The following is a 12,138-nucleotide window of genomic DNA, read 5'->3' on the forward strand; positions in this document are numbered from 1 at the left end:
GGGGGGGGAGGGGAGGAAGAAAGGGTGGAATCTTGTTTATGAATCTGAAGGGAGCAGAGGGTCTGTCATGGAAGGTGAAAACAGTGAATAAGGTTGAAGAAGAAAGGGAGAGAATTGATTAATTTGAAGAAGAATTAGGGAACTCTGGAAGTTCTGAAACTCTGAAACTCTCGCTCGCTCGCTCTCAGTGGCTATCGAACAAAGGCAAAGACAGGATGCGAAATAGGCTTTAACTTTGACAAACTCATATATCCTCCACTTCGAATACCCTCTTTCCAGTTTAACTTGGATAAGGAATTTCTTTCACTTACTCGTCCTTCTACTTCCTTTAATTGTAATTTCGCCCCCAAATTTTCCCAATTTTTTTTCTTTTTTTTCTTTTCATTAAAATATATTAGAAATTAGATGAAAATTAGAAGAGCAACTCAAAATTATTTGGTAGTAATTAATATTTTTAAAATTTTAAGGGCAAAAAAAAATTAAAACTTTTCAAAGTATTAGGTGATAAAGGATAAGTTTAATCATGTTCAAAATCTTTAAAAGTGAGCTCACACATTTGTAATACCAAGTGAGCTCACACATTTGTAATACCTGAACCCGACCAAAAATTTAAAACCTAATTTTTCTTTTAAATTCAAACTTTCGTGATTTTATCGAATAATAACAAAAGGTATGATGTTTGGGTTCTTGATTCCGATTTTCCTTCAAATTCGAGAGTTTTTCTTGGAATTAAGTGAATTTTTAGTATGCTGATATTGGAGGGATTTTGCACAAGTTTTATGAAGGAAGTTGAAGTTGATTCCGATCGAAAAAGTTGAATTCCAATGAATGTCAAGAAGATGAAATTTTTTTGTAAGTTTTTTACGATCATTTGGACTCGATTATTTCTTTTTGTGATTGATTAAAAAAAACAAAATTGTAGTTCGATGGATTACTCTATACGATAAATATGTCCTGTGGTAGAGCATTGATCATGTGGGTAGTCAATGGGTTACCTTGCACAGTGGATCTGTCCTGTGGTAGGGCATTGATCATGTGGGTAGTCAATGGTTACCTTTGCACATAGGATCCGTACTATGGGAGGGTGTTGATCATGCAGGTAGCCACTGGAAGTGGCACGTATTGGGGGTAGCACCCCCAACCTTGAGTGACTACATGGCTTGTGGGATGGGTTCATCAGCTAACCTCTCATGGATGACAAGCAAGTTAACACTCGCCATGTTGTTCCCACTGGGTACAAAGTCTATGGAGGTAGTGCCTCATCTTCGGATACTGGTAACCACGCATAAGCTAAACTAGTTACCCAAGACTGTGTGCAGCAAGAGTAAAGCCCATGGTCACCTACTAGGTTATGGATGCAACGGCGACGAGAGTTTACAAGTAAGTTGCTTAATGAGTATTTTTATACTCACCATTTTTCGATTTCTTTTTTAGGTGTTCACAGGTTGTCGGTGGAGGTAGAGGAGCATTCAAGAGTAGTTGATATGAACCAAAAGACATCAATCATACAATATACTTCAATGAAGATGTAAATACATAATTTTGATGTCATGGATTATTATTTAATATATTTTAAGGTTTATTTACATCGTAGTTAATTATAGCATAAAGTATTATAACCCTAAAGTATAAATAGTGGCTAATTATGGTCAAGAAATATAGTTACAACTCTTGGAATGTCTCAAGAAGGTTAAGGATTTTTATTACGAGGCTGTGTAAAGCTATGCATATTATCTTTGCAAGGAGACTTGGAAAATGTAGTAAAATGAGCATTTGTGCTTTCTTTAGCCAATGACTAAGTTTCTTTGCAATTCTATGCAGTTTAGGTTGCATGTAAAATCATTCAAGCTTTGACATGACCAATCTTGATTGTGTAGTGTTTCGAATCTCAAACAAGTGTTTTTGTTTTGAGATATTTGATCAACAAGGTAATCTGAATCTTACTCTCTTTGTTCTTATTTTGGTATATATTGTTGGATGAAAGTCCCACATAGGCTAATTTAGTGAATGATTGGTCTATTAGTATGAGGCCTTTCGTGGTAGCCCAAAGCAAAGTCATGAGAGTTTATGCTCAAAGTGGACAATATCATACCATTGTAAAGATCCGTGATTCCTAACATGGTATCAGAGTCATGTCCTAAACTTAGTCATACCAATAGAATCCTCAAATATCGAACAAAGTATTGTGAGCCTCGAAGACATAGTCAAAAAGTGACTAAAGTATCGAACAAAGGGTATACTTTGTTAGAAGACTCCAAACGAGAAAAAAAAATGAGTCCAGCCTCGATTAAGGGGAGACGTATTTTGTTTGAGGGAAGGTGTTAGATGAAAGTCCCACGTCGGCTAATTTAGGGAATGATTGGTCAGCCACGAGAGCTTATACTCAAAGTGGACAATATCATACAATTGTAGAGATCCGTGATTCCTAACATATATAACAAGATCATAAACTTTATATTTTGTGTCCAGAAAATTTATGAATTTAAAAAAATGCCAAATAGATTATTATTGACACAAAATTGTAATTCAATAACTTATTAAATAAAGTTTAAAAATCTATATGACATCGAACATACTGTAGAACGATCAAATAATATAAATATAAAAGTTTATAATTAAACTTGAAACTATATATTAAAATAGGTCGGTTGTATTAATTAAAACCTAGGGCTAATAATTGCATCAATTTAAACTTTTATAATAATGATAATTAATTTTAAAATTTTAATACATAATTCTAGCCCGGGGTAAAACCCATTTGGGCAGTTTGGTTGAGAAGAAAAGAATGATGGGAATGGAAAAGATTTAAAATTACCGTGCTTGGTAAAAGTTTTTTTTTTATCCCCACAAAAGTAAATGTTTAAAAAATACATTAAAAATAATTATGATGATACTTCCATTTACTTAAATCATTTTTACGGATAATTTAATAAATTATTTATTTAAACTATTAATTAATCTTTTATTAAAAAGTATTAATTAAATAGTTAAATTATTCAATTAAATAATCTATTAAAATTGTAAATGTGTTTAGTTTTTTTTTTTTCAATATATTTACAGTTAAAACTTTTAATTATTTAAAATTAATTGATATAAATTTCTATAGAGAATGAGTTATATAAAATAAATCTTGAGCTTCCTATATAATTTAAAAAGAGCGGTAAAAGTATAGGTACTATCAAGCCAGACTTAGACCAAATAATGTAGCTTGTCGAGGCAATCTAGGTGCTACTATCATGTGTGGAAATAACTCGGAGTTTTCTAAACAAGACATTTCCGGTGTAAACTCATCTTGAATGGGGTTAAGAACCACGCAGATAACCTAGTAGTTGGCAAGCACACGAGGTCACTCCACCCAGTTTCGGAGTGACTCTATTGCCCTGTGGAAGGATTGTTGGTTATCCTTCAATGGATGATGATAACGTTCATACTAGCTATATGTCATACTATTCTAGCATTTTATTAGGTAGCGTCCGAACCCAGGAAACTGGATATTCCCTGTTGTGGTGACTATGCAAGTTGTCTAGGTTTAAGAATAGAAAAAGAATTCATCCTAGAGATGAGATTTGTTGACCAGTAGACCCACGAGGCCAAAAATGGGTGAACCACCACCTCCGAACCCATGTGGGTCCATGAGCAGCTAGAGAATTGCTCAAAACGTTGAAGCCTCCCAAAATGCTTAGATAGTAGAAGAGATTATGCCCAAACTTCTTAGAACCAAGAGAAAAGTCTACGAATACTTACTAAGTTAAGGATGCAATGAGAGCCAACAAGTAAGTTACTTACCGAGTATACCCATCCTTTTCTCTTTTTAGGTAGGATCTTAGTTTCAAAACCTAAAAAATTGGGTCGTGACAATTATGATAAATATGTTATTTTTCATTTAATATACAAAATATATTAAATATTAGCGGGAACATTTTAAAATTTTCTTAAAACAAAATTGATCCCTTATTGTCATTATAGGGGGAGTTATGGGATGATTATATGCTCCAATGATACAAAACTAATTAATTAAACTCATTAACTACAAGTTCACTATAAACTTAGAGTTGCACATTTATGCATCGTTCATAATACTTTTAAGTCGTAGGGTTTTCAGCCTACGTTGCAGCCTCGACGCTCCAGCCTATTTGCATATTCTCTTACTGATTTTGTGGGTCTCTAAAATTCTTAACCCTAACTAGACAGAAATGCATGCACGACACCCCTAGCCCTGCCTCTCTACTCGTCTTCAATAGGTAACAAACCGGCGCACCATGTTTAACGCCTCTCCCTTGTATTAAAATCCCCACGCCTGGGTTCGACTTTTCGTCGTCGTAATTCTCATCTTCAAATACTCGTACTGAAAACTCATACTCGTGCACTAAACCAACCCAAACACTGTCTCTATATAGAGAGAAGCTTTTTCAACCTTCTCTCCTTTCCTGCCATAGCCTGAAGGAGGAGAAGAACATAGATAAATGGATGGAAACCTAGCTCCAAGTTTTTCTGTATTTGATAAGTGGACCCAGAAGGAAGCTCTACGCAAATAATAAATTTTGGTACTTAGTTGTCCTATGACATCAACAGCTTCCATAGCATAGTGGTATTGCGTTTGCTTCGTAAGCAAAAGGTCACGAGTTCGATCCTCGTTGGGAGCTTACTTTTTCCATCACAATTCATCTTTCCTCGAGTTGACTGTTGTCATGGTTTTGTGAGCTTACTTTTTCCATCACAATTCATCTTTCCTCGAGTTGACTGTTGTCATGGTTTTGTGAGCTTACTTTTTCCATCACAATTCATCTTTCCTCGAGTTGACTGTTGTCATGGTTTTGTGAGCTTACTTTTTCCATCACAATTCATCTTTCCTCGAGTTGACTGTTGTCATGGTTTTGTGAGCTTACTTTTTCCATCACAATTCATCTTTCCTCGAGTTGACTGTTGTCATGGTTTTGTGAGCTTACTTTTTCCATCACAATTCATCTTTCCTCGAGTTGACTGTTGTCATGGTTTTGTGAGCTTACTTTTTCCATCACAATTCATCTTTCCTCGAGTTGACTGTTGTCATGGTTTTGTGAGCTACATGGGTTAAAAGTCCATTTTATCCCGTAATTACATCTTTCATCCTAAGTACTACTGATTTCTTAATGAATAATTTGTTTACTACTGATTTCTTAATGAATAATTTGTTTACGATTCAATCATAAATCTAGACCTAGCCTCTCTCGGGCCAATGAGAGGATGGGCCGTACTAAACAGAACAACTTACCTACTTTTCTTATATGGAAATGAGTGAATTGTATCTCGTCATATTATATTTTCAACTACTTATTTAGTTAAGTCCCCAAAATGGTAGGCATATTGAATCCATTGTTAGAGTCATTCATTTTACCCGTATAATTACATCTTTCATCTTAAGTACTACTATACCCTAATGAATAATTTGTTTACAATTCAATCATAAACCTAGTATCTCTCGGGCCAACGAGAGGGTGGGCCCCATTAAACAAATGGTGACTTCTATCTCGTCATATTATATTCTCAACTACTTATTTAGTTAAGTCCCTAAAAGATGGTAGGCATATTGAATCCACTGTTAGAGTCATTCACACCCATGCAAATCGAAGGAGAAACCCTCGTAGGTAGGAATTCATAAACTCACTTAACATTAAAATTGAGTATCATGTGAAATATTAATATTCTCAATTAATGGATTTATAAAGAGAGATTAAATATTTTTTTTGTCTAGCTAGTCTTTATACAAACTCATTTTATAAGATACTCTCACTCACTCACGTGTCTCCAAAATATAAAGTAGGTCGTATCAATAGTATTACTCAGACAAGACATTCAACCTTATACATATACTTCAGACTTTTTAAGTTATTACTTGAATATGATCCTCTTATATGCCAATCATATATGTTCAAGATTAAATTAATAATCTTGGATTTTCATACCAGGAATAATATTAAATTACTTTGAATTGACGTGTTTATTAGCGGGATGTGAACAGTGCATTTTCCCTTTCATCAATTGAATACTCGAAACTCACTTTTCATCATTTTCACATTTTCTTACGTTGAACGTGAGAATATTTGCTAAAATCACCACACCGTTCACCTAGACGGTGGTGAAAATTCTCTATTTATAATCATTTAAAGAATCAAATAAATAACAATGGATACAAGATATTTGCCTAAACTAAAAAACAAAATTTGATACCTATCTAGATATTTGCCTATAATAAAGATCTAACCTAATACATATCTTAAATTATAATTTAAGACTAAATATCCTTAACAAAATGTACATTTTTTTCATAGTTCTTCCAATGTAATAGTTCAAGGCAATCGTTAGTTGATATTGTCCACACTTTCGGCTATCCTCAAATTAACCAAATTTAATTAAATGAGACGGAAAAAAAAAAAAAAAAACAGTTAAATTGAGAATAATAGATACTCACAATATTCATCGTTTTGGGTGTATCAGAAGATTTCAGGATTCCACTGTCGGAATCGCTTCCTCCTCCGTTTCATTCAACACACACACACACGCTACTTTCTTCTTTTGTCCAAACCCCTAACTAACCCTAAAAACCATCCAATTTCCACTTCCCCGATCATCACAACTTCAAATCGCTTCCCAAATCCCCAATCAATGCTGCCCTTCACCCGGGCCACTTAGTCCCAATCCTATATGCCACTTTTTCTTCAACTAATACTTGCCCAATACTTCCGATCATTCGCTTAATTTCCCTGATCAAATGGGTCGCTCTCGGGGAAACTTTCAGTCCGACGAGGATCCTACTCAGAGGTTACCAGTTTTCTTCCTCTCTCGGTCTATTTTCTTTGTTTTCTGTGAGAAAGTTTGCTGGTTCGTGGTTTACTGAAGATACCCTCGATTGATTCTTCCGATTTTTCCGGGTTTTTTTTTTTTTTTTTTTTNTTTTTTTTTTTTTTTTTTTTTTTTTTTTTTTTTTTTTTTTTTTTTTTTTTTTAATAATGGGGGAAGGAATTATGTATGAATAGTTGTGCATTCGAGTGTGAGTGGAATGGTTTCTGCATAATCAGGGTAGCACACCAACTTCGTTTACTTACTTGACTCATCTTCTACTGTACTAACTATGTTCTTTGGTTCAACATTTTGGTAAAATCTTAGTGAGTTTTTTCGTGGAAGATGTCTTCAATCCGATCATCTGCTTGTGTTGTTATGTTGATCTTTATGAACATATATTTCTTTGTTCTTTTTCTTGATGCATTATGGTTTGTGTTGTTGATATGAACTTCCATTTTGGATGCTGCAGATCAAGGAGGAAAAAGAATTCTTCTAGTGGAGATAATTTGGAATCTACAACGGCAGGTGCTTTCTACTTTGATTACTTAATCTATAGAATTGTCCTGCAAAAAATTGTTATTAGTAGAACAATGAGGCTTTCTACTGTCTGTAATTTAGATCTTGTGTGCTCTTGTTTTGAACCATTTTTTGTCTAACATTCTTTTTTAACTTTAAATCATTTTGGGAAAAAGGTCAAGGGACAACTGAAGGGAAAAAGGCATTATATCACTGCAATTATTGCATTAAAGACATTACAGGGAAAATCCGCATCAAATGTGCCATGTGCCCCGACTTCGACCTTTGTATAGAATGCTTTTCGGTTGGAGCAGAGTTGACACCTCATAAAAGCAATCACCCATACAGGGTTATGGTTAGTAATCGTCCCACGGTTGTATTTTCTCTTAGAAATTGTGTAAGCTTATTTGTTTTTTAAGAACGGAGTTGCATGAGAAATTGGGTTATTGATACGGGAATTAGATGCATTTGCGTTGTGTTTCGTTCAAAGCATGCTTTTAGAGGTTTTCTGTATTTCATAACGTACCTGTCTTGTTTTCCCGCTGAAGAGAACCATATAATAAGTTGAATTAATGATGCACTTAAGTACATCATAGCTTCTAGAAAAGCATGAAAACCTTTAAATCGAACCCTATATGCATTTGCTTTAGTTGATCGTGTTGTCATTTTGACAGGATAACTTATCTTTCCCACTAATCTGCCCAGACTGGAATGCAGACGATGAAATGCTACTTCTAGAGGTATTATATCTTCTCATAATTTCCCACACAGCTTCATATTAAAGTGGATTACAGACTTCTTTGCAATTTCCTGTGGTCTTTATGTTCTTCTTTTGGCCTGAATAAATAATTTCATAATGTAGGGGATCGAAATGTATGGCTTTTGGAATTGGACAGAAGTTGCTGAGCATGTCGGGACGAAGAGTAAAGAACAATGCATAGAACATTATTCAAGTGTATATATGAACTCCCCATATTTTCCTTTACCGGTACGAGATTGTTAACATGTTTAATTCTCCAAGAACTTCGGTTCTTCCTTCAAGAGATAAACTTTTGAATTTTTCTCAGGATATGTCTCATGTCGTCGGAAAAAATAGGAAGGAGCTTCTTGCTATGGCTAAAGGGCATGGTGAAGACAAGAAAGGTTTGTGAAACATTCATCATCTTTTTATGTTGAGCTACACTGGCGATGGGTTGAGGGGATCGTTTCATGCTGATGTTCGTGTAGCTTCAATCTAGTGCTTTATTCCAGAAGATTCTGGTATTGCGCCGATGAATGGAGTTCACGATTAATTTTTTCTAATGCTGCAGGATATTCAATACTTGGAGAGCTTACTTTGAAGGAAGAGTCCCCATTTTCTCCTCCAAGAGTCAAGTATGTGAATTGTTACCTTGAATGGCTTTGTTCTCTTTTATTATTTCGCTACCTTCGCTTCAATATTTTCTTTTATTTTCAGAGTCGAAGATACACATAAGGTAGATCCTTCTGGCCGTTTATCATCAAGCGCTACGTCAGGTGAGGCATAGATATCTATTATTGTTAAATATGGATTGAGTATGAACGTATATCACGTTTAAATGTATATGGTACTGTTTATTTTATTGCAGAAGGCAGCTTCAATGTTGCCACCACCACCGGCAACAAAAAAGCGTCATCCGCGAATCAAGTTAAAGATGGCCTTGTTAAAATGGAAGGTTTAGTCAGATAAATTCTATAGCTTGCAATTGGATGTTGATAATCTTAAAACCTTTTCCTTAACTGGGATTTCCAGCCAAGGCTTTCTTTCTACACTGCTTTCCTAGATAGGAGTCATGAAAATGGTACGAAAAAGTACCGAAGGTGATCGATGCCAACATATATCATCATGTCTTCCCGTTCCCCGCTCTCTTTTTCAGCCCCTAATCATATGGAAGCAATGTTGAAGCTAAATTTCTTTAAATACTTGCATATTCTTTTTAGAGGTTCTAAGATGTTGAAGCTAAACTTGCATGATGATTTGACGGCAGATTCTCAAACAGACCGGAACTTTAAAGGAAAGAAACCTAATTTGCCAGCAAATAAGGGTCCATCTTTAATAGAGTTGAGTGGTTACAATGAAAAGAGACAGGAATTTGATCCAGAATATGATAATGAAGCCGAACAGTTGCTAGCGGAGATGGAATTTAAGGATGCTGACGGTGAAGACGAGCGTGAGCTGAAAATGAGAGTGCTTCGTATATACTCTAAGAGGTAATATTTTGTAAGAAGATGCACTTTTATGAATGGATTTAGTGCAACTAGTCTTAAATGTTATAATGATGAAACTGTTTTGCAGGCTAGATGAAAGGAAGCGTAGAAAAGATTTTATACTGCAAAGAAATTTGCTTTATCCGAGTTCTTTCGAAAAGGACTTATCGGTCGAAGAGATGGCAATATGTCGTCAATACGATGTCTTCATGCGTTTTCATTCAAAGGAAGAACACAAGGAATTACTAAAAACAGTTGTCGCAGAGCATCGGACCTTGAAACGAATTCAAGAACTCAAGGTTTGAAAACTCAATTTTCTGTCATATTTTGCAAGATTCAAAGTAGCTGTATCTCTGTAAATGAATCTACGAACGATCATGCAGGAAGCTAGAGCGGCTGGGTGTCGTACACCGACCGAGGTAGAGATCTTTCTCGATAAGAAAAGGAAAAGAGAATGTGACCTTACAGGGCCTGGAAGTCAGGGGAATTCAATAATGTTGATGCCTTCAGAGTCGGGAGGGAAGGACTCGAATTCACGAGCAGCAGTGCAGGGTGTTTCGGGGTCTTTGAACGATTTGGATACGCTAGGATTCAACGGCGCAGATTTTCTTTCGGAAGCTGTAAGTGCAACGGTTCACTTAGTAGTTAAGTTAATGTTAAAGAGAATGAATGTTGATATGGAATTTGGATTGGGTTGGCAGGAGAAAAGGGTATGCAGCGAAATAAGAGTAAGTCCACCAGTTTACCTAAGAATGGAAGAAGTGTTATCAGTAGAGATATTCAATGGGAATGTGAGCAACAAAACTGATGCCCATCGCTTGTTCAAGATTGAGGCAACCAAAGTTGATAGAATCTATGAAATGCTCATCAAAAAAGGTATTGCTCAACCTTGATTCATATTCTTTCATTCTCCTCTTCTTTTTGTAAACTCAAGTGTTTGTATTCTTAGAATGTAATATAATAAGTTTGGATATGCTTTTAAATTTAATATTTAACTTCTTATGGGATGCTTCTAACACTTTTCTTAGCCTTGATTTGGTAATAAGTTGAAAGTTTAGCTTAAAAAATACTATCTCAAATTTATTTTTTTTAGCAAGGTATAAGGCTTTGGCTTTGAAATGACCGATTTCAATACTTTTTGAATCACTCAAATTGGGACTCAACCGAAGAAGTTATAGCTTAAACAAGATGGTGTAGAGTAGAAAATACACAATGTGATATATGACACGTGAAGTTTTGGAAAAGTAACAATTGGTGTCGTTTTAATTGTTTTATTCTATTAATCCGACTGGAAGCTAGAGATATTGCGGTGAGGGAAAGAGACTTTAGAACCTTGTAGGAAAGCCCTTTGACCGCAGCGGAGGATATCACAGATATAGAATACCATAGATTGACACAGAGAGAAGATCTCGACCACTTATATCGGGGATAACCCTGAATCACCCACTGAGATCACTAATACCTGACTTGGATTGGGATAGCTAACACTCCTTTGTATATATAATATTATATTTGAAATTATTTTATATATATAATATTATATTTGAAATTTTAAAATAAATAAATAAATTTAGTCATGCTTTTTACTACTCTTCTTCCTATTTAAATGCATCATCTTCTCCATACTCAACCAACCGTCTTTATAATCTTTATGCTCTTTTTAATTCTCTCTTTCTCTAAATAGTTTGGGTAAGCGTTTCTATTTTTTTGTTTATCTTTTCAAATTTTCAAGAGGCGCTTGAGGTGGAGTAGATCAAGTTTGATCAAACCACTATAAAAGTAGGGCGTTAACTCTATCTTATTAAATTTTGAAATTATTATCTTTCTAAGTTTTTCATAATGGTTTATAGTTTTGAATTGAATTATTTTTTTTACTTGTTATTATGTTAGTGGTGACTTTGGTTGATCTAAAAGAAATTCGATAATTAGAAAAATTAAATTTTAAATCACTTTTTTAAAACTTTATTCACCCCTCTAGTATTGTCATACCGATCAAACATAATCGACTCTAATACTAGTTTGTCATGCTTTATTACGGAAGTTTGATAAATAACTCATATAATTGTCATGAGTTTTCATTTTAATGCTTCTTCATGTTCAAATGAACGAAACATTAATGTGTTTTAAGTAGACTCGATCTTAGAATATTATTTGTAGGCCACTTACTATACTAACTAAAGAGATGCTTCAACCTTATAAATAAGACAACTAGAGTAGATAAACAACTCATTAACGATTAGAACTCTCGTTTATGCACTAATTAATTTTTTTTTTTTTTTTATAATTGGGTTCCTTATTCTTTCTGTCTGTCACTAAATCTTTATAAAATATAAAAAATATAAAAAGGTTTAGATTTACTTACCAGACATTTTGATATTTGAATCTTTGGAATAACTATATACTCATGGAACGTTCTGTAAATCCTAATTTATAACAAAATAATGAGACAACTAAAAATATTATTTTTGAACGTTGAATATGTTTTTGTATCAATTTATGTCTTGAGAAGTGCTCCTTTCGATCTCGCTACTTCACGACTATTATTTTCAAATGATATAATGCAATTTGATTTACTAT

The 12,138-nt window shown here is 34.4% G+C and overlaps 2 protein-coding genes and 1 non-coding gene across 4 annotated transcripts in view; 2 read left to right on the forward strand and 1 right to left on the reverse strand.

Moving 5' to 3' along the window:
- The window catches only part of LOC111801458 (sister chromatid cohesion protein PDS5 homolog A-like), a 17,605-nt gene extending 17,388 nt beyond the window's left edge, over nt 1–217 (reverse strand). For both annotated transcript variants that reach the window (XM_023685463.1, XM_023685462.1), the window contains exon 1: nt 12–217. The gene's annotated coding sequence lies outside the window, so the exon portion shown is untranslated. The remainder of the gene's footprint in view (nt 1–11) is intronic.
- Nucleotides 218–4,571: 4,354 nt separating this feature from the next.
- TRNAT-CGU lies at nt 4,572–4,643 on the forward strand. The gene has a single exon. It is a non-coding gene; the product is annotated as a tRNA-Thr (tRNA).
- Nucleotides 4,644–6,463: 1,820 nt separating this feature from the next.
- On the forward strand, nt 6,464–10,549 carry LOC111802026 (transcriptional adapter ADA2b-like). The gene is made up of 13 exons (XM_023686286.1): nt 6,464–6,798; nt 7,289–7,344; nt 7,512–7,690; nt 8,010–8,075; nt 8,198–8,323; nt 8,403–8,478; nt 8,646–8,709; nt 8,792–8,850; nt 8,943–9,029; nt 9,342–9,564; nt 9,650–9,860; nt 9,945–10,181; nt 10,263–10,549. Exons 1-13 carry the CDS (start codon nt 6,749–6,751, stop codon nt 10,452–10,454), a joined length of 1,626 nt encoding a protein of 541 aa, XP_023542054.1. The 5' UTR covers nt 6,464–6,748; the 3' UTR covers nt 10,455–10,549.
- The last annotated feature ends 1,589 nt before the right edge of the window (nt 10,550–12,138 follow it).

This window comes from Cucurbita pepo, chromosome LG09 (genome assembly GCF_002806865.2).
Source record: "Cucurbita pepo subsp. pepo cultivar mu-cu-16 chromosome LG09, ASM280686v2, whole genome shotgun sequence".
NCBI lineage: Eukaryota > Viridiplantae > Streptophyta > Magnoliopsida > Cucurbitales > Cucurbitaceae > Cucurbita > Cucurbita pepo.

What these genes read in the sequence shown, in the direction of transcription:
- LOC111802026 (XM_023686286.1), top strand. Translation starts at nt 6,749, where the DNA reads ATGGGTCGCTCTCGGGGAAACTTTCAGTCCGACGAGGATCCTACTCAG. An exon ending in GCATGGTGAAGACAAGAAAG is followed by an intron (nt 8,479 to 8,645) that starts GTTTGTGAAACA and finishes CTAATGCTGCAG; the next exon opens with GATATTCAATACTTGGAGAG. An exon ending in CAGATTTTCTTTCGGAAGCT is followed by an intron (nt 10,182 to 10,262) that starts GTAAGTGCAACG and finishes TTGGGTTGGCAG; the next exon opens with GAGAAAAGGGTATGCAGCGA.